The sequence below is a fragment of the Xiphias gladius genome, chromosome 4, assembly GCF_016859285.1.
Source record: "Xiphias gladius isolate SHS-SW01 ecotype Sanya breed wild chromosome 4, ASM1685928v1, whole genome shotgun sequence".
Lineage (NCBI taxonomy): Eukaryota > Metazoa > Chordata > Actinopteri > Istiophoriformes > Xiphiidae > Xiphias > Xiphias gladius.
In genome coordinates, this window is record NC_053403.1 from 17,569,628 (window position 1) to 17,592,032 (window position 22,405).

The window sequence follows — 22,405 nt, forward strand, 5'->3', positions numbered from 1 at the left end:
TTGTCATAGCTACTGTATGGGATGCATATACAGCCATACTTTTACTGTGAACTAGCGCCACACAGCCTAAAAATAGAAGCTTCAAAATTCACAAGAACTCTGAGGATGTCTTGAATTCTTGATGATTTCCTAAACAATGTGAATTATAATCTGCTTTCAGAAACACTGAAAGCTTCAGAAAATACCCAGTGCTGAAAAACCTACTCCAGATCAGCTGCAATTCTGGTGCTTAAATGGCTGATTTTTAAAAAAAATGTGTTTTGTATGTATTTTTAATACAGTGACATGCCAGCTGTTCCATATTGGCAACACACAACCCAAAATTACATTTAAATATTATTAAAATGTAATTATAAATTGCCCTGAACTGAACTGAAGTCAGGATGTTTGACACATTTCAACTCACAGTCACCGTTATGACTTAACGCAGTAAATTAATACTACAATAATGCTGTTTAATAACTTCAATAGAACTTATAGATTTTAACTTAAGTTGCTATGACTCACTGTCTGATTGTTATTGGGTCATTGGATAATTACTTGAGACTTTCTAGTGACTTAATATGTCTCCCAGGTTACATTATTTATTTCAGTTTGACCAAATCATGTTATTTCTTGTGCTGTGTAGGACGATCTCTTATGCTCTTTCAGTCGCCTCACTGCTACACTGCTGTACACTATTGGTTTAAAATCAGTTATAAAACTCCAGCTTGTGGCCCCATGGTGGCAAATGAAACTCACCCACCCAGGCTGGGTGATCACGTGGTCACACATCTGCTGGACCGCATTTCAACACAGTTAACAGTTTTTGGGTGCACAAAAACTATTAAATGTGTTGAAATGCAATCCTGCAGTATCAGCTCCCATGTTGATAAATACTGTATTGACTGTATTCTTCTATATACATTCCAGCATGAATTCAACATAGTGTTCAGGAATTGATCATTAAACAAAAAGTAAATATTCTCAACAGGAAAAACGAGTCTGGCCAGAATTAATGCATATCATCCTTTTCACAATTATTCTCATATTTATGGTAAATGGTATGTGGAAAAAACATGTAAATATTTTATTACAATTCATAAAAGTCTACAGTAATTGGTACATTTTGTAATATATTGCAACTACTCGCTATATTCCAAATCTTTAAATATACAGCGATACCCTATCCTTTATGAAGAAGAGACGATTTGTGTAAGCAAACATGCTGAAATATTGTGAAAACAGACACAAATAATGAATCACCTAGAATGGGAATACTCTACATCTCCTCTCTGGGACTGTACAAAGTTATTCTACAAATTAAAATAATAAATAAAGCTTCAGCTATATACCTCCTTCAATTTGAATGCAAGATACTGTGACATCTTTGCCATAATGAAATCATATGACATGGTGAACCATGGCTAAACTTCCCCTTCTAGCGCCCCCCTTCTCTCGTAAGTATATCTGACTATAGTCCAAGTTTATCGATGATTCTGAAATCTACATTTTTTTTTTACCAAGAGTCATCGCACTTCGCTTCTGTTGGCTACCAAGCTCAGTGACGCTCACTCAGCCAATCACAGGCGATTACGTTGAAGCATGGCAATGTCTACAGTCTGCAATCGTTTAGTCGTACTGAGAAGTTAGGGAAATGAAAGCTAACACGTGGAAATAAAAATTTGTCGTATCGTTTTTTTTTTGTTTTTTTTACTGCAGGGTAGTGTAGTGCCTTTTTGAACTGTGCCTTGTCAACGGCAACTGCGTTTAATTAGCTGAAGTCGACATTTACCTCGCAGCTTACTAGTGAGTTTATCTGTCTTGTCATGGCGGACAACGGAGACGACGATTCGCAGTACAGAATTAAAGAGGGGGACTTCATTGTGTTGAAACGAGGAGATATCTTCAAAGCTATGCAAATTCAACCGAGGAAGTAAGTCAAAAACTGTTAAATATACGCCTTTTAGACAGTCAATAAGCTCCATTTTGTGCTTAATTTATTAGAAATTACTGGTGTCTTACTGGCATCTAACTAGTGATAGATATTTACTTGTATTTTGAAATTAATTGTTAGTTTCACACCACTAAGACCCTAGGTACTGACATAACATAATGCCCAAATAGTGTAGCTCCTACAAATGCTAACAGCAGATACTGCAACATGTCTGTACAGGGGATGCTGAACTGAGGCCATTTTACTGTTTTTGTTTGTTTGTTTGTTTCTGTCTGGTTAACTCACAGGAAGGTGATTTTTGAGAAACAGTGGTTCTTCTTGGATAATGCAGTGGGTCATCTGTACAGCACCACATTTGAGATTGTGTCCGGAGGGACCCTGCAGCCACAGAAGCTCAAGGACACAGAGAGCTCTAGTGGTGTGTAACCTGCTGTTTAATGCCACACAGCAGTTGCATTCATATTTGAGTTACTGCTGACTTATTTGATGCCTCTAGTGGCACATTCATTTGTGATAAGCATGTTAATAAACACGTTATTTCCAGACTATGTTTGAACCAGTAAAAAAGACCATTGAAATCCTGTTACTTTCATTTTCACTTTGAGTAATATTTTTATCTGTTCTTCCCAGATGCAAAGGAGGCAGGAACAGACAACAGAAATATTGTAGATGATGGAAAATCACAGAAACTGACCAGGGATGACATTGAGACGCTAAAAGAGCAAGGTCTGAATGGTCAGGTACATCAGTAGCCTTGAAATTACATACATAAATGGAGAGTATCATAGTACTGCCAGGTGTTGGGTCTGTTCGTTAAAAAATAACACTGGCAATTTTTTTTAATCATTGTCAGATTCCACGAAAAGACCAAAACCAACAGTGAGTAGATCTCACTAGACATGTGTTGTCTGTGTAGCCAAGCTCTGATAAAACTTGTTCATCTGTGTCAAAGATGTTTAAAAAAAACAAAACAAAACATGAAAATACAAAAATGAGCCACACTTTTATGCTCGGTTACATGATCCTTTACCACGGTGACCATCGGCACTGTAGTTCTGTAGATTAATTAGAGTAAATCCACATACGCATCCCTGGTGCTCTTAATACACATCCCTTCACCAAATGTGTATTAATCTGCAACTGAAAATAGTCCCCGACAAATTGACTGTTTAGTCCTGTTTGAGTAATGTTTGCTAAAACTTACAGTTTTGCTGTTTCAGGTAAATACTTACCATGCAGTTAGGTATTTGTGACCTACTGTTAAATATTTAAATCTCATAGGATTGCCACAGGTAGGGTAGGGAAGTCAAAACATATTGAGAGATGACCCAGGACATTGTTGGTTTTTGCCTTGTGATGGGACCTTTTTTTAAATTGTTGGATAAAATGATGAAGTATGACAGAAGAGAGCTGAGAGACAGTTTGCGCGTGTGATCCACAGGAAATCATTCAGCAGCTTATAGAGAACAGCTCCACATTCAGAGATAAGACCGAGTATGCCCAGGATAAGTACATCAAGAAGAAAAAGAAAAAGTGAGTCACTTCTAATTATACAACCACAATCTGTTACAGAATAAAGATAATGAAGAGTGCAGTAATTAGTGTTATCAGTTGTTCCCATCTTGTGCTTTTCCAGGTATGAAAATACTGTGACAATTCTAAGACCATCCTGTCGTATCCTCGCTATGATGTACCATGGCCGTGAACCAGGGAAGATCTGGTGAGTCAACACATGGATTAACAGAATGTGTGAAAGCTGTCTTTTAATGAGTAGAAAGATCTGAGTATATGATGTTTATATTTCTGTCTTATGCAGCCACCTGCGGTACGACACACTTGCCCAGATGTTGACTCTGGCAAACATCCATGCTGGCAGCAAAGTTTTGGTGTTTGAGACTTGTGCTGGTCTCGTGCTGGGATCCATCATGGAAAGAATGGGGGGTACGTTAGACCTGTGAACTTTTCTGCTGTTTTTATCTATTTGACCAAAGGATTTTAGCTGTTTCTATACAAAGAATGTATTTTTGTTCTGTACTTTCTAAACAAAGCCTTCTCTTTGCCCTCTGCATAATAGCCCTCTCTTTCCTCCTCATTCAGGCTATGGCTCAGTGATTCAAATGTACCCAGGAAGTGGACCTGTTCGGGCGGGTGTGGAGAGCTTTGGCTTCCCTGCACATTTTCAGGATATGCTGCATGAGTTTCCCATCTGCCATGTCAACGCTCTGCTGGCAGGCACTCTGGACACCACTGCCAAAGACCCAAGTGCTGGTAGGACCTGCCTTTTTTTATAAATCTCTCCAAGATGTTTAGAGCCTTGTTGTTCCTGGTTACAGCTCCTGGTTACAACTGAACAAATGGTATGATTTGCATGTGTTCCTCTGATAGCCATTTTATTATTATTTTTGACATTTATAAAACAAAACATAGACTAGATTAATCAGCTAATTCAGAAAATGAAAAAATAATTAATAGTCAGAAAAATCAAAACGAGTCATTCATTATGACATGTATTTATTCTATCACACTTCACTGACATATCTTCCAAAATTCCAGATAAAAAGCACTCTAACATGGCTGAAGAGGAGGAGCAAAACCAGCCTGAGGCTGAACAGCAGGGCAGTCCAGAGGAACAGAGCTTGGAGACCAACACTAGTGATGACAAAGGACAGGACCAGGAGGAAAAAGAGAAGGATAAACGCAAAGAAGCCAAAGTATGTCCAATATTTACTAACCCCACTTTCAAAAAAATTTCTTAACTTGTTCCTTATATTCTTGTAATCAGCAGGAAATAGTCACTATGTTTATAAAATCATTTGTTGAGAGGTAAGAATATCAGTTGATGTTTCTTTCCACATATAAACCAAGTTACTTTTTTTGATAATCACACAGTTATACTTATGTTTTGAAGACAGTATAAAAAAACTGACTTTACCCTGACTTTGTTTTTTGTTTTTTGTTTTTTTTCTAGGCTCAGGAAAGAAAGGTGAAGCTAGAGGAGAAACGGAAGAAACTGGCAGCTGCTGCCACCCTGCTGGAAGGGAGAAATGCAGACGGGTTGGTGTCAGATTTAGTTTAGTTTTTCTTTTTTTTTTTTTTTTTTGCCTGTCCCCCTGCACTGTTCCGCTCTTTTTAGCATCGGCCTCTTTCTCTTCCACCTTTGTTTTAACAGTTCTGGATTGCACCATGTCGTCAACAGCAGTAATTAAAATAGATCTACAGGGATGAAATATTGATTAATAATAATTAAAGTAATGTTAAGTATGTCCATAAAAGTCATAATAAATCATTTACCTTCCTCTGAGCTCATGCGAAGTGATTACCATACAGTGCCCTTACAAGGTGAACAAAGTGATTGCTTTGCAGTTTCCTGTCATATAAAATTAAGAATTTGCTTTATAGCCCTTTGGTGATTGATGGATGAAGTGTTGTGAGGGGGTCATCCGAGTCAGAAGAACAAGTATTGATCTGGTTAACTTATTGACTTACCTCTCCTCTACATCATAGCAGCTATATCATAAACACTAAAACAGAGCACAATTTTCAAGACTGTCCTAAATCAGCCTTTTTTACTGACTCTCATCCAGCTTTATAGAATATGAAATGAATGTCCTCTGTAGGAAGGTACTAAATCCTTAAGTTTTCCCATAATAGGTCACATACATCACTGATATGCTAAATTACAATATTGCCCGCCTACACATTTCCAATAACAAAGTGTGCTGCTGACAGTGTACTTCATATCAGACAGGTTTGCTTTATCACCTGTTTGTTTCTAATTGCAGGTTGGTTATAGCCAGTCGCTTTCACCCGTGTCCTGTACTAATGGGTCTGCTAAAATTCCTCTCCCCCTCCAGGCCTTTTGTCGTTTACTCCCAATACAAAGAGGTAAGATCATCATGACTAGTGGCATTTACTAGAACCACACAACAATGTTGATGTTCCTTACTGTCCCTTACTCCCTTATGTCCCTCACTATCTTAGAAGGATCTCTCATTAGCTGCCTCTGCACACAGTTTTAAAGTTTCAGCAGGAAATGTCCTTATTGCATTACTGCAGTGGACTTCCCTGTCGCTGCCAAGGGGCTACAATGCTTATCACGTCCCTGCACTTTTACCTCTGTTGTGCTCATGTTGCTAAAAAGATCACTGCGTGTGTGTGTGTGTTGACTCATTGGGTCTGCAGTCCTCCTCTTAATGTGTCTTTTTCCATCTCTTCCCCCTCGTTCTCTGCAGCCTCTTATTGAGTGCTACACAAAGCTCAAGGAACATGGCGGTACAGTCAACCTCAGACTCACAGACACCTGGCTAAGACATTATCAGGTAAGGGTGTAGTTTTGGTACAGTTATAGCTGCTCTAATCAATGATATATATTAACAATAAATCAAATCATCATGTGTAATGTGAAAAGGGTTGTTGAATGTCTTGGAGAAATCTCCCTTTACTCAGCACTCCCCCCCCAGCCTGACAGACTGTTTTAGCGTTTTTCAGCTCATTGTTTGGGTTTTACGGTCAAAAACTTTACTGTTTTAACCCAGACTCAACATTGTTATAAGCACATTTTACAGATTTGTCAGGAGCTCTTTACAGCTGAAAAGCTCCAAAACCCACTTCAAACTACCTCCTCAGCAACAAGGGGCAGACAGACAAAGCTAGGGACTAGCTTGTAAACATATAGCTGCTGGAGATTTTGCTTCAGTGGAGAGTAACACAGATATAAAAAGAGAGTGAATATTGGACTTATATTCGTCAAGAGGACACAAAGATGGCTCCAAATGGACACTAATGTTGCTCTGTGTCTTGATGTGTAAATAAGCAACTGTTTGCTAACCATGTTGTGTTACAGTTTGTTGTGCTGCCCTCAAGTGTACAAAAAAAAAAATCAATTCATGCAAGTCTAATGCTAAGTTAGTGAATACAATAGAGTATTTTTTAAATTACTTCTAGTGGTATAAATAACAATGTTTTTAATTAGCAATTAATGTGTCGATCTTTAGTTTGTTTGGTAAATGAAATGTCAGAAAATAGTGGAAAATGCTTATGACAATTTCCAGCAGCCTATGGTGACATTATCAATTGGGTTGTTGTGTCTAACAAATACATACATAAAATATTCAAAAGCAGAAAACTGTCTCGTTTGATTAGTTTTAATCAGCTATTGTTTGGCATTTTTGCTTAATAAATTATTTGAATAAGTCAATACTACCAGAAATGTTGCTGATTAATTTTCTATTGATCCACAACTTGTTTTGGTGTTAAGTAAGTCTATTATCTGCTAGAAAAAGAAAATCATTGTTGCAGTCCTTTCTGTATTGATTCAACGGGGTTATACCTCAGACCACATCTCAACCAGTGATATAGATAGACTCCCCAGCAATTCTTCTCACTGCCAAACTGTGTGTTTCCGTACTCAACGTGTTCTTCCCCCTCAGGACCAAAGTGTTATTTCCCCTAGCCCTTCCTGTAGAATTAATGTCTCCTGACTGTATTTTTTGTGTCGGGTCCCTAGGTGTTGCCTAACAGGACACATCCTCTACTACTGATAAGTGGGGGCGGGGGCTACCTCCTCTCAGGGACAACGGTTGCCATGGACCGCTCCAAACCTGCAGGCTCCCAGCGAGCTGAGGAACCAGCACCAAAGAGACTGAAACTGACAGACACTGAGGGATAAACATATACAGAAGCATCAGATCTTTTAAGGGCACAGTTCTAATGGCCTATAGGGATTTTCCTCAAGCATCTACTTCCCTTTCTGCTGAACTGATTTGACACATCTGGAATAAAGGAGACAGAGTGTCTGTTTTGCATTCATCAGATCACTTTCTCCTGTCTTGTATACTCAGATCAGTGTAGATGAAGGCATAATGCTGAGGAGTAAACTTTAAGACAGTTTAGACGCTAAGCTCAGAGTATGTTATGTTATGTTGTTACGTAAGGAACTGCTGAAATAACCTAATGTGTGTTGAGAGTAAGTGACAGGTCTGTGTTTCATGCCTTGAGACCAGGTGTAAAAATGCAGTTATTACCAGTTAATACTCTCCAGTTTAGAGGTTATAACTTTTTTTTAATTTTGTTATCCCTGCGGAAAGTGCCGTTTGTTATATGATCTAGTTGCTTATGAAGCGTCACTGTGGGCTACATCTGTATCTGGACAGAATTAAAAAGCAGTACTAAAGAGACCTGTGTGAACACTTTGTTTTCCATCAAGCAATAATTTGAGAGAGATTTGTTTGGTCCCAGAATAACTCCCTTTATTGAGTACAGATGGAACAAACTCTTCAGCACACGATTACATGTTTATATATGTATAAACATCAAAACCATTCCCATGCTGATTAATTTGATAACATCAACATATCACAAACACAATGATGAGCAAGTTGATACAAATGTTTTTAGCAAGGCTCCAGAATTTTTTTTTCTATCATATTTTTTTGTCTTTTCGTGACACTGTAAGCACACTAAATTGGCAGACATATGATAAAACATCAGTTTAGACATACGGTAAAACAGCAGCTTTAATCCAATGACGGCTGATGGTGTCTTGAAATGATGTGCGTTCTGGCTTATACACTGTTGTCATGCAACTTGGCAGCAATTTTCTGCAACTCCATGTCCATCGCTGCTAGGTTTTCCAGCTCTTTCTCCTGAAAGACATGCAGTATTTATACATTAGCAACTAAATACCATCAATTTTTCTTGTGACACATGAACAGTCTCTTTTTGACCATGTTTGAAATAGAAATCTGGTTTAAATGATCATAAATTGCCTTTGTTTTTCCCAGGCCTGCTTCAAAATTTGCATAATATGCTGAATTGGTCATTCAGGTTAAACATTCCTTTATTCCTTGAGCTGTAGTGCTGTCGGACTAATAAATCACCATGCCTTCTCCTCCTTCCTGATTTGTTTTTCTGCTTCTAGTACTGTATATGACATGGTAGGGAGGTATCTATAGGCCGAAGCTCTCTTTTTAATGAGCGTATTATGACTTTGGTTGCTCTGGAAGGCTAAAATCATGAGCTTCTTAGTGTGATTACTGCAGCAGTCAGGAAAGCTGGTAAGTGCAAATAGAAAAAGGGGACAAACAAGCTGAAAGACCAAGTCATGTGAAGAAGAGTTGAGCTGAGCAATTCAATAGTAGATTCTAAGTATGCCAGAGCTGAAGAATGCGTCACTGCCCATGAATATACTAGTTAGATTTTTCTTCTTCATGTATTTGGGACATGTCGACGAGGGACAATTCCCGATGTGCACTTGCACAGATGCATATTCACTGATGCTGTTTGGTTCTGAAGGCTAAATCCTGACATCTCCATGTAGACTAGAGATTTCCATAATGAGCCTGGCTGCTTTCTCCCCCCAGTGCAACAGTGGGGTGGAGGTATGTGCTCCATGGCTTTACTAGGTCAGCTGAATATATGGTGGAAACTGCTGCAGAGTAAATGTTTTTACATAAGTGAAAACAGTCAATATAAAGTATGAAACATGCAAATGTATCTCTCTTCATTTGTCTTTCAGGTTAGACTCTTACTCTAGCTGTAGTGTTTAAGATTTGCATGCATTTTTAAATCCCCCCCCCCCCCCGGATCCTAGCTGCTACATAGTACCGTCTGATACTTGAGTACAAGAATCAGACATATGAGATTCTGTGTTGCACAATTAATTACAGTCTGTACTGTGGATTACATAATGTACAATATTTTCTAGACTTCAGTTCAGTGGTCTGGTTAGAGGTATAACAAACATGACAACAAAAACATCATAAAGGTCATTTTTCAACAGTTAGTGAGTGCAGTTTTTACCTCCTGCGGGGCAAATGCTCTCTGGCGCGTGCTTCTCTTTTCCTCTTCTTTATTAGAATGGTTGGCCAGCTGGTTTATCTTATAGCTCAGCAACTTAACCAGTTCATCAATCTGAACACATTAAAGGCAGAACAAAAATATGTCTCAACTGTACAATGTAAGACAATGTAAAGATGCAAAGAATCAGCAATTGTATTGTTTCTGTTTCATATATACAGGTGAAACAAGAATTTATCTCATGCCCACCTTGTTTGAGGTTGCAGTATGTTCATCTGAATCCCTTTTAAACCAGGCAGGATGGTAGTAGCCTCTGTAAATCCAGGGATTGCGCTTCTCTGCCAGATACCTGAAAAACAGACGGAATTAGATGCTGCACTAGCAGTACCATAATGTCAGCCCAAGAACACTGCTTAAGGGATTTGTTGATTTTGTTGTGCAAAATTTTGTTTTGATCCCCATTGATTTGGCTGGTATTACGGAACTCTGCAGTGTTTTGTGCTCTGGGATGTAAAATACAAACATGCTAAATTTAACGGTAGAAGTTGTTAGATATGATGAAAGACAGACATACCTCAGAACTTCGCCCCTGTCATTTGTAGCCTCCTCATATTCCTCTGAAGCACCCCTCTGTTCTTCCTCTTCTTCTGATGAGCCTCCGCCACGCTTGTGAAATTTCTTTTTATGGTGGTATCGGTGTGTTGGTTTCCATATACGCTTATCTATTTCTCCCTCGTCTTTTGCATGTCTTTTGTCAAACCCCCAGTACTCCTGACTGCGTTCGCCGTCTGCCTCTTCTTGCTTTTCCTCTGAGAGTTCCTCATCACGTTTGTGTCTCCTCTGGTGGTACCTGCCGGGCCTCCAGTCTCTCTTTTCTCTTCCAGTGTCAAAGTCCCAAGATTCCTGGCTGCGTTCTTCATCTGGCTCTTCTCTGGCTTCTTCTGAGAGCTCCTCATCACGCTTATGTCTCCTCTGGTGGTACCTTCCTGGTCTCCAGTCTCTTTTTTCTCTTCCGGAGTCAAAATCCCAAGATTCCTGGCTGCGTTCTTCATCTGGCTCTTCCCTGGCTTCTTCTGAGAGCTCTTCATCACGCTTATGTCTCCTCTGGTGGTACCTTCCTGGTCTCCATTCTCTCTTTTCTCTTCCGGAGTCAAAATCCCAAGATTCCTGGCTGCGTTCTTCATCTGGCTCTTCCCTGGCTTCTTCTGAGAGCTCTTCATCACGCTTATGTCTCCTCTGGTGGTACCTTCCTGGTCTCCAGTCTCTCTTTTCTCTTCCGGAGTCAAAATCCCAAGATTCCTGGCTACGTTCTTCATCTGGCTCTTCCCTGGCTTCTTCTGAGAGCTCTTCATCACGCTTATGTCTCCTCTGGTGGTACCTTCCTGGTCTCCAGTCCCTCTTGTCTCTCTCGTCAAGACCCCAAGATTCCTGGCTGCGATCCTCATCTTCCTCCTCATCAGAGGAGGTAGGCTCATCACCACGTTTGTGGAGCTTTTTCTTGTGGTGGTAGCGATGTGTGGGTTTCCATATGCGCTTGTATCTCTCTTCATCCTCATTCCCGTGCCTCTTGTCTACATCCCAGGATTCTTGGCTACGTTCTTCCTCTGGTTCCTCCCTTTCATCTCTTAAAGGTTCCTCATCTCGTTTGTGTTTTCTTTGGTGATATCTTCCAGGCCTCCAGTTCTTCTTCTCTCTATCTTCACCTTCTTCTTCTTCTTCTGATCTCTTTTCTTCTACTCCCCAACTCTCCTGACTGCGCTCGCTGTCTTCTTCTTCATCCCGTTTGTGTTTCCTTTGGTGGTATCTTCCAGGCCTCCAGCTGCTCCTCTTCTCTCGCTCTTCTTCCTCTTCGTTGTAGTGCCTCTTCTCCTTCTCATCACCCAGACCCCAGGATTCTTGGCTGCGCTCGTCTTCTGGGTTTTCTCTCTTCTCCTCCACAGATTTCAGGAGTGCCTCAATGTCTTTCAAGTCCGTAGTTTTTTCCTCAGTATCCTCAGGATGACTTTTGACCACCTCTTGATGAGTTACTATCCCCTCCCCACTTTTCTTGTCCAGTGGCGCATGTTTTACCCCTATGACAGAGCAAAAGGAAGCTCAAAAGAGGTGTAAAGATCCACATAGAATAGCTCTTAGGGACAATTTATGATGCATTTTGTCATTTGATTTCAGCCTAGATCATGATTTGGTGAATCACTTGCTTCATATTTATGTTAAATTAAAAGTCTGCGTGATGGAGGACAAGGAGAATCCTGAGTATATTTTCTTGAATGGAGAAGTGTCATGAAAACTGTGATGTTACCAGCTGGTTGGCAAGATATTCAGTGTAACTGTATTTTGTCTGTTTGAATATATCGGCTCCCCAGTGTCTCAGCAACCTAACAGTTAAAGATTGCTGCATCGACAAACAGCAATCTCCTTAAATATACCTGTTTCCAGTCTTCATACTTATTAGACTCTTCGAATGATTTAGGTTGAATGAGCGTGAAAAATACCAGTAACTTGTGTGCTACAAACCTGCTTGGAGAATGTCTTTGCATTCCTGATCCAGCTGAGAGTCTAGTTTGGAGAGAGCTTTGGATAGGACTTCAACCAAACATCGCCTGACCTGCAAAAACCAAATAAACTAAATATGTGGCTCTATGCTCTTATTCAGACTTCATTTTTTGCATGGATAGTTATAGTTATTATTATAATGATCAAATTGTATTTGAACAAAAAGCATACCACATCTTCTCTCTGCTCTTCTTTTCGCACTGGAAGTGCTAGATTTTCTGCAAAAGTAAAAAAGTGTTTCTGTTCAAAGTTGTAAGTTAAATGTGAAATTGCAAACAGAAACGATTTGCATGCATTAAAGGAGATGAATCCTCGGTGTCTCTGTCCGGGGTCCTGAACTGATCTCACTAACTTGTAGCACCCAGCAAAAAGAAAACCGGCACTCTTTCACCTACCCGTCACCAGAGCCGCAACCGCAGCAAGAACAAAAATGAGTCTCATCTTGGCAAGATGTTGGTAGATCCAACAAAACGTGACAGAGCACCAACTCCCGTCCCTCCGCAGTCGCAGGAGAGAGCTGCGCTGACTGGGCGCACTGCTGCTCTGAGGGCTGGAGCAGAGGAGCGCCTCAAATAAAGAGAGGAGTGGGCTGGAGAAGCGTGGGAGGAACGCTTCAGGCTCTGTTAGTGTCATGACTCATTAGCCCTGCGAAGACAGCGGAGGGTGAAATTTGTTGGAGGCACGACGTCGGCAATCGGCAATCTAATCAGTGTCACAGTTCGTCCAGGTGATAGTTCAAACAGGTTTACGAGACGCGGGGATTATAGCTCATGTGGCGTATTGCTGTTCAATGCCGTGAGGTGCCTGAGGGCGGATAGGCACACGGGTGGACACATCACGAAGATTCGTGCACTCGCATGCAGTCTGGTACTATAACACTGCAACAGTACTTTGTGGTGATTGATTTTTATTTTTTTCTTTTGTGTCAGCGAGAAGCTGATTCAGCTCAGCCCATGTTATGCTGCGGCCGTTGTTAACCTTGCATTGAAATGCATTATACTTCAAGTCATTCGTCTGTTGTTGCCGTCGGATTGCACGAGACTGCAGACATTTGCCTGATATTGTGCCCTGTGGTTAATTCACTCCAAATAAGATGTCTTTTTTTCTTTGTGTTTCAGAACAGGTTTACCACAGTCTCCTTCTGAAGTTATGTAATACCTCTTCTTCACAACTGCAGTGTTGCCCTACATTTTAAATGATTAGATGATTAGATGTAGGCTAGTGTACCTTATATTAAACAAAGTAAAAGTAGACATATACAGCCAAGGAGTCTGACCAACCCTGAGTCAGAATTTAGCCCAGCTGACTCCTCAGGGATCTATTCAGCCTTAAGCCCATCACGAGTTTCCCGTGGGAACTGGTGATCTTCAGCACTGGTAGAGGAAAACTACTTAATGGAGACTTGGATCACTAGCTGTTGTGGTGAACACTCAAGTGACATGGATTTATTAGAAGAGTATCTTATGCTATCATTGTCCAATTTCATTAATTGCACCAGTGATATTACTAGTTGCAGATACAGTGCTGCTCTGATCAGGAGTATTATGTGACTGCATGATAATGCAGCTGCAGAGAAACATTAAAAATGTATATTTTTGTACATGTGAAAGGACAGTAATCTGATCTTCACTTCAAATTTCATTTAATTCCCAACTTTCCATAAAAACTACACTATGCAGGAGCAGTATCTTAATCAGTGACTGCTGCTGTCTTAATAACAAACCCTGCGTTAGGATGAGCTGGCATGTGCAATGACAGAGCTCAAATGTAGTAGGCTCAGCTCAGCATGGCTCAGAACATTCAAAATGACAACTACTGGCATCTTCTTTTTGGCACTTTGCATGATTTTTTCTTGCTTCCATGCAGAGCAGAAAAAAAGAAAAACTTAAAGTCTAATCTAACTATATGGGCCTTTGTAGATTTTTTAAATGGGATGTTTACACAACAAGCACTGGCCTTATGGCAAAATACATTCAAATTCAATCATGTATTGGAAACTATGAGCCCATAAATTGCAACAGCTGCAAGAAAAATGTGAATATCCCACTTCATAAATCTGCTTTCTCATCTGTGCTTCTCTTGCCTACATGGCTGATTACTAACATCTATCTTTGTTACTGCAGACAGACCATTGTGGTAACTGAAATAATTACTGGACAGAGCATAAAACGATAATGTCAGACAGTGAATTGTACATCCAAGCAATACGTGCTGATCCAAAGCAGCCAGTGAACCTAGTCTTTTATGTGAATGATGGCAGGACAACTTTCAATATCACAAGCATTGTGTATAGTGGGGAGCAGCAGCAAAAGGGCAAAAGTGCTCTACAGTTTCCTCTATATTCCCAGGGGCGGAAGTCATGTCTGTGCCTGAGGCTCAGTACTCCACTGTAAGCCATCCAGCCACTGGATATCAAAGGCACTGAACCAATAAATTACACAAGTCCCTTGCTCTCAACAATGTATGTGTGCTTGTGCGTCCGTGAATGTCTGTGTACTCACGTGTGATGCCGTGTATGTGTTTTTGTGGCCTTTACTGTTATTGCTCCAGGCCTGATTAATATTTTAGTGAGCCATGAAGATATAGGAGCTTACAGGCAGCGACGAGGGGCTTTGACGGGGAACGATCAATATGTTCAGACAGGGTCTGCAAGCACGATTCAGATCAGTCCCTGTCTGCAACAACACCACCCCTTTCATCACGAGCATTTACATGCATGAACAAAGGTGAGTGTCTCACAATGAGCACAATGCAACGCGCTGCATGAAAGCCTTGGCTGGGCTTTGATCTTTGGTGGGGACAAGCTTTATGTTTGGCTCAAAACTACTGTGAGACTTTGATGATATTCCAAGAACAATGTGGAGTATTTCTACAGTCATCTGTGGTCAAATGCACTTACTTTTTGCTAATGTCTGTCTGGTTAATGCATCATTATTGTCTGACTTTTTGTTAAGTTGGAGGTTTTATTTTTCTTTTGAGGAGCCACTTATTATTAGTCTTTTAGCACAATTTTATGTAAGATCTAAAGCAAAGTTCATCAAAGCACATTGATCAAAAAGTAAAGACACAGACTTTAATGACTTAAAAACCTCACTGAAAAAACAGTGATTCAAACCACAAAAAAAAAAAAGTAAACTTTCAAGTTTCACTCAAGTATCTAAACATCTACAGAACATCGACTAAATGGATCAGTCATGGTCCCCAAAAGATGAATCTCAGCGACTTTGGTGTTCCCCTGACTTTTCCTCTAGTGCCACTGAGACTTGATTTAAACCTTTTGACAGCTGGATTATTATACCTCCATTCATGGTCTCCATAGGATGAATCCTAATGACTTTGGTGATCCCCAGGCATTTCATCTAACGCCCTCATCAGACCAAATTTTTATTTGTTCGATATTTTGCTGTTTGACCAAATACCTGCAAAACTGACGACATTCGCATCAGCCTAAGCTGTACTTTCTGCTAATTAGCAAATATTAGCAGGCTATCTAACAAACTAAGATGTTGAACATGGTAAGCATTACCCCTGCTAAACATCAGCATTTTAGCACTGCCATTGTGAAAATGTTAACATTCTAATATGAGCATTTAGCTCAAATCACCGTTGTACTAAAGTACAGCCCCACAGAGCTGCCAGCATGGTTGTAAATTCTTAGTATTACTGACACAGGGACCCTCTTTTCCCACAGAAATCTTCAATTAAATTAGCAAAATGCAATTGATGCATAATAAGCTTAGAGTTCTTGGGCCCTTTGGAAGTTACCCTCTTTGCCTGACTGGTTATCCTGCTCTTCCCATTTATAGCTGTTGGATACTCAGTAAACACTGAAGGAGTATCCTAGGTAACCCAGCAGGTTATCAAGTGAAGTAGTGTTGGAAAATAAAGGAGGATAGGCTGCAAAGAATATGAAGTGTGGCTCCACATGTATAATGCAGGTGTCATTACAAAGCTGCTTGGTTGTTTATGCATTCATCAAACAGGATGATAGAGGGCTTGTATTTGTATCTTTCACATAATTTCTTTGTGTTCCCAGACTTTGTATCCCAATCTGCAATGCTATTAGCATCACTATTGGTGCAGCAGGGTGCTTTCTCAATAAAAGGCCTGCACAAGATTCAAATGCCCTGTAAAGAGGATTATGCTCTGATTTATCATGTAATACAGGATCTGAATTATCCTAATTACCAGACACACAGGTGAAGGCTAATTATAATATGTAATGCTTCATTATTAGAGTTCCTTCCCGAATCCTTTAACTCCTATCACTTCTTTTTGTTTTGAATTAAAATAGGATTCAACTCCACAATTAAATATCCTGAACAGAACCAGAGGCGACACATGAAAAATAAATCTGAAAGTCCAGTTCAATCTTAGCAATCTCTTTGAGTGTTGAAAACTTAGCACTGTGTGTGTGTGTGTGTTAGTGTGTGTGTGTGTGTGTGTGTGTGTGTATGTGTGTGTGTGTGTGTGTGTGTGTGTGTGTGTGTGTGTGTGTGTGTGTGTGTACTGCATACTGGAGGAACTGCCCACTTGAGTTTTTCTGCCATCACCCATGAGCATTTTTTTCTTAATTCAGACTCTGTTTTAGTAAAATTGCTTCTTTTCAGTTATATGAGAAAAGGTGAAGATCCTAATGACCTCTTTGGGGAGAAAAGAATAATGAGTACAACTGAAGAGGAATAAATGTGAGTAAATTATGTATGAGGCAGAGCAGGCTGGTCTTTATGAATACCGTGACAACTCTAGAAGTTTATTGTTCTCAGAAGAATAACAATAATTAAGTCAGTTACACTAGCTGCTGAGGGGACTGTGTGTTGTACTTACTGCACTGTTAACTACTTCAAAACTGCACCTCTTGGGGGTTTGGCAACAGTGCAGTGGAAATGCGTGACATGTTTACAGTAAAAGATGAAATTGAGGGTAAAATGAGAATATGCATGTTTTGGTGCAATTTGAGCAAACTAATGTGTTCGATTTAAACAGTCAAGGGTCATGATGATGATATATGATCATATTTGGCTCCATACTCCATTTCCCCTACTTTTGTGATGGCTTCATATCCAGAATAAAATCAATCCCAGATGATATTATCATTTTGAGTGACATTTTTACAGCCCATGTCTGGGTTACGGAGGGTGTCAAAACCCATAAATCCAGCCAGAATACCCGGTGTTTTCTGCTGAGGGATGTACCACCAGCAACACTTCCAGTACTGCAGGACCAGCTGATTTTTAATGCGGCTAGATGTTTACTGAGATGTGCTAATGAAAGTCACAGGGTTATGGATGATGCAATGTAAAAACTGCTCAGCAAAGTGAGCAAATATATCTCAAGCAGCTCAAGGAAGAGTTTAATACAGAAGATGAATCAGTTGATTTTGGCTCATACTGAGGGAAATATTCAAAGGGATGTGATTTATTACCCTTATTAATCTCTATGAAGCATACAGTCCTGGCTGAAATTATTGGCACCCCTGAATTTTAAGTACAGAACTTAGAGTATCTTCAGAAATAAATGCAAAATAACCAGTTTTGTATATCAGAATATTTTAATTAAACATCCATTGTTACTAAACAAAAGAAAATAAAAAACAAAACTTGCATAATAGTGAAATAATACAAACACAAAATGTAAACTGTTTATGAATGGAAATAATTTGATGTTGTGGGCACCCAGTTAAGATGATCCAAAGGCACAGTGCAGAATGCTCAATGAGGTAAAGTCTACCATATGCAAATCATGATGCATGGTCTCATGGAGCATGTCTGTTTGCCCGAGAGCACCTTGACACCCACAACGTTACTAGGAAAATGTTTCATTTACTGATGAAACTAAGGATGAATTGTGTAGGAAGAAGATGCAGCACTGCATATAGTGTAAAAAGGGCCCTGAGGGTGGCTGTCCACCAGCTGAAGCTCAGTAGAAGCTGAGGGATGCAGCAGGAAATTGACCCTAAACAGGGAAGTAAAGCTACTACAAATTGGCTTCAAACAAAGAAAATCCACCTTTTGGAGCGGCCCAGTCAGAACCCAGACCTTAACTCAATAGACATACTGTGGAATGAGCTCAACAGAGCCATTCAAGAATATGGCTGAGCTGATGCAATTCTGTAAGGAAGAATGGTCCAAAATTCCCCCCAAACGTTGTTAAGGTCTGATCAGCAGCTACAAAAACTTTTTGCGGTTATTGCTGCCCAAATCGCTTCAACCACTGATTAAATCCAATGGTTCACTTACTTCTTACAACTGTTAATGTGTTATTGGTTTAAGCACATTGTGTTTTTCTTAACTTGTGACTGAGATGAAGATCAGATCACATTTTATGACCAGTTACTACAGAAAATGAATTTCAATTCCAAGGAGTTCACATACTTTCTTGCCACTGTATGAAACCTTTCCCCAACTGAGCCCCATCCACTTCAAACTAGCAAGAATTATAAGGACAAAAACATAAACACAGAAAAGTCTGATCTGAAACAACCAAAACTGTTCAAGTTTGGCAGAAATATATTTGTTCATGTAGGACCTGACTGCTCATACAGTAGTAGGAAGCTTCTTGAGGAAATAAGTTTTTAGGGCCTTTACGTAATACAATGTATCAACATTAATCATTTATAAATAAGCCTCTGTAACTTTGTCTTAATCTGGAAAAAAGCAATGTTTCAATTATTATTAAAATAATAAAACTAGTTTAGTAATATAGTATTAGTCTAATTTTCATAATAATGCTTTTTAGAAACCAAGCTTCTCTTACCCAAAACATTGTTGCTTTTGCTGCTCATCATTCAAAGTTAATCACCCTAAACATAACAAAAGATTGGCTGCCACACATCTGAGGATGTTAACGAACCCTTTTGTACCAAACCTTTGCAGTGAATGAAAATTTAATGGGCCAGTGCTGCTGTATATGCTTTCCTCTCCTGGGTTTTCATCATGCGAATTGATTTTGATGTGTTAATGCAAACTAGCCCTATTATACAACTCAATTAGCAGGGCAGATGCACAATTGTGAAGAAGAGACTGACTAAAACTTTCCACGGGGGCCATCCAACGGTTTATTAATGTGTGAGGCCAAGCTGAGAGGTGAATTCTGAAACTTTAATCATTTTCTGTTGAACTGTATTGTATGATCTGTGTAATCTTGCTGTTTTTAGACTTATTTGCACCCACATACATCTTCACAAACCACAAAGCTGAGGTTATATCCTCTGATACAGCAAAGGAACTCGTCTTTCCGCCATTCCTCCCTTGCTTCCTCTCTGAACTGTTTCTTTAAGCCTCGTGTTGCTGACTTTCTTCAGCTGTCTTAGCAGCACTATGACAATATGACTTCAGTTCGTCACATGACAGAGCTCATTAGTGAGAAGACTTTTTCAGTTTCTTAGTCTGTTTGTTCTTTATAGTCACAGTAAACAAAAGCAGAAATTACATTTAAAAAATTTAACTTTATTGAAAACCCAGTTAGCTTTTCGATAAATCAAAATGCATATTTCTTTGGCTAGTTGTTGACTGCATAGACAAGCCAGTGTCTATTTACAGTAGGCAGAGTGATAAGTAATATCTTAATAATCTAAGTCTCTCATATTGACATTGATATGAAAGACAACTGATGCTGCCTTGAAGCATCTTTCCTGTTGTGACCTTCAGCTCTTTGGTTAAATTGACGCTGATGTTAAGCATTCTTCACAGGGGTGATAACATCAAGTGGAATGCAGTCAAGACTGAGACAGCAATGGGAGAGAATTTGATTTGATTTTGTCTAAATTCTCCCTGAAGGTCAAAGGTTTAAAGATACAAAAAGGGGACCACTAACATTTAAATAAATAACTAACATCAGGACAGGTATTAGCATAAAAAATAGGCTGAAAAATGTTTTACTTCAATTTTTATTTTCAATACAGAGTCTGTTGCTTTCTGCAATAAAAATTGACAGAGGAAGTTTCTTATTGAAATCAATAGCACTGAGCCTGCCTCTCAGCAAGGACAATCACACTTGTGTCAAGATCAATGGCCATTTGAGAACAAAGTTTTGTTTTTTTCTCACCCTGACTCACTTTTGAATGGATTGGTGCTGACATTTGTTTGCTTTGAAAAGGTCTGGGCTTTCTTTTGGACACAAGTATTAGCACATCAACTTTTAATCTGATTTTAGTCAGCTAGAGGTGTTGTGGATTTTCTTCTGTCTTCTTCAGTTTTTTAACAGATGGTATCAAACATTCCCTTCTGGGTTTGTTGTAGTCAAACCAAAGACACAGGAGGACAGGAAATTTTATACTGAGACACACAAAAGGTCTGAAGAATCAAAAATCTTCGACATGTTCTTCTAACCGTTTCACTCCACGCTCCTTCTAGAGGGATGTAATACTACTGATTGGTCAAGAGTTACACACAGAGTTGCCTGGTTGGTCTAATTCGTAAATATTACTATAGCAGTAGCTAGAAGGACACCTAATTATCTGAGTTGCTCACCCCTATCAAAAAAAGTTTCTGCCTGCACACTGGCACAATAGTGTACCTGTCTCTACTGTCGTCTCAGCCAAACTTGAAAGATAATAAACTTGCTTTCCTCAGGCCTTTAAAAAATCTGCAGGTCAGAGGTCCTTTACTCTTCTCAACCACTCTGTGCACACTTATGGTTAAATGTACCATTTCTATCTAACTATAAGTAATATGCTTAATTGAATACATATTAGACTAAGTACTGCCATCATGGTTTCCTTCAACAATGGAGTTGGGGCAAGAAACACATGCATTTATGATGTAAAACTTGCAGATCCTCCTCAGCCAGATAAGATAAACATGGACACACCCTTTTGAAACCTGTTTTTGAGAGCTATTTCACCTTTACAAGGCCAGCATTTAAAAAGTTTACTCATATGCATTTTAATGTTTGAGCTAATTCATACTTGAAGTAGTTTATGTCATCCTAATATGCTTTTAGCAAGTTATGAAACATGCTGCGCTAAATATTTCACACAAGAATGAAAAGATACAAAGGCTACAGTATAGGGTGCAGCCAAAGTACCATTTGTTGCCACAAAGAGCTTCCAAGAAGATTTGGAGTCTTTTACTACTCGTTCCCTCAGGCACTACTGAGAGACAATGGCTTGTTGCCGCATGAAGAAATACTTTATGTGCTGTGACATCTGCTGACTGAATGTTCTTTGCTGCTTTTAGCCCCTGTGTTTACATCTCTGCATCCTTCCTTTTCCTGTCAGAGTTTGTGAGAATTAGTCTGTACTATTGTGTAAAAATAATTTGCACATTTGCCACATTAATCTTAGTCATACTACTGTTAACTGAAGTGCAAATGTAAAGTGGCTGCATCACCACAGCTCTCATACTTTTACTAATGACATATCACACAGCGCAGGGTGATGTCTGTTTGTTTGGTGTAGTGCTTCTGTTGGTGTGGTACATTTCCTGAGGGGGAATCACTGGGAAGAAACAGGTACACATTATGTTTTATAAGCACTGTGTCACTTGTGGCAGTATTTTTTTCCATGTACACTTTACATGAATGGGTGCAGTTAACTAAACTGCTAAACTCAGTTTAATTTGGTTTTATCCTGTTTTACTTTTTCTACTAGTGTCATTAATTCAACTCAGTGACGATAGAGGAGATATTCTACACATCGTCTTGATGGATTTTGTAGACACGTGCCTTGTGGAGCAAGTGAATCTTGGTTACAAGGACCTGATGTCAAACAACAATCGGGAAGCCAAAGATGAGTGATGAGGGGAGGCACGAATGCTGGCGATATTGCTGTCCTATTGGTGTTAGGATTAGTTTATTAAACTGGAGACTAGAGTGTGTTTCTACATGACAATTCCCCAAGATGCTCTGCTGCATCTGCCTTGACAGATTTATCAGCATCACAAAGAAAGATCATATCAACTCTTGGGATTCTCTTCCCCCTCTAAGTCAAGGAAGCATCGACTCTTTGAAGGCCTAAATCTTCTTTATCTAATAATCTTCCCAGTTTTGTCCTGTCATAGTGACGGTTTTAGATAAGCGCTAAATTCTCCTCATGACGAAACAAGCCATCAAGCTGATACCGTCAGCATTCTTTCCAAGAGTTTTCTTTTTTCCTAAGTTTTTTTTTTTCCTCAACGT

General features: G+C 39.5%; 2 protein-coding genes across 2 annotated transcripts; one reads left to right on the forward strand and one right to left on the reverse strand.

Annotated features, from left to right (window-relative positions):
• Positions 1–1,533: 1,533 nt before the first annotated feature.
• trmt6 (tRNA methyltransferase 6) lies at positions 1,534–8,110 on the forward strand. Its single transcript, XM_040125528.1, has 12 exons — positions 1,534–1,915; positions 2,224–2,354; positions 2,567–2,676; positions 3,378–3,469; positions 3,573–3,656; positions 3,753–3,877; positions 4,034–4,204; positions 4,490–4,647; positions 4,905–4,990; positions 5,719–5,821; positions 6,169–6,255; positions 7,443–8,110. The coding sequence occupies exons 1-12, from the start codon at positions 1,809–1,811 to the stop codon at positions 7,602–7,604; spliced, it is 1,416 nt and encodes a 471-aa protein (XP_039981462.1). The 5' UTR covers positions 1,534–1,808; the 3' UTR covers positions 7,605–8,110.
• A 74-nt stretch (positions 8,111–8,184) lies between these two features.
• On the reverse strand, positions 8,185–12,802 carry chgb (chromogranin B). Its single transcript, XM_040125527.1, has 7 exons — positions 12,682–12,802; positions 12,458–12,504; positions 12,248–12,338; positions 10,308–11,805; positions 9,983–10,082; positions 9,737–9,847; positions 8,185–8,580 (listed from the first exon to the last, which is right to left on the reverse strand). The coding sequence occupies exons 1-7, from the start codon at positions 12,725–12,727 to the stop codon at positions 8,500–8,502; spliced, it is 1,974 nt and encodes a 657-aa protein (XP_039981461.1). The 5' UTR covers positions 12,728–12,802; the 3' UTR covers positions 8,185–8,499.
• Positions 12,803–22,405: the final 9,603 nt, after the last annotated feature.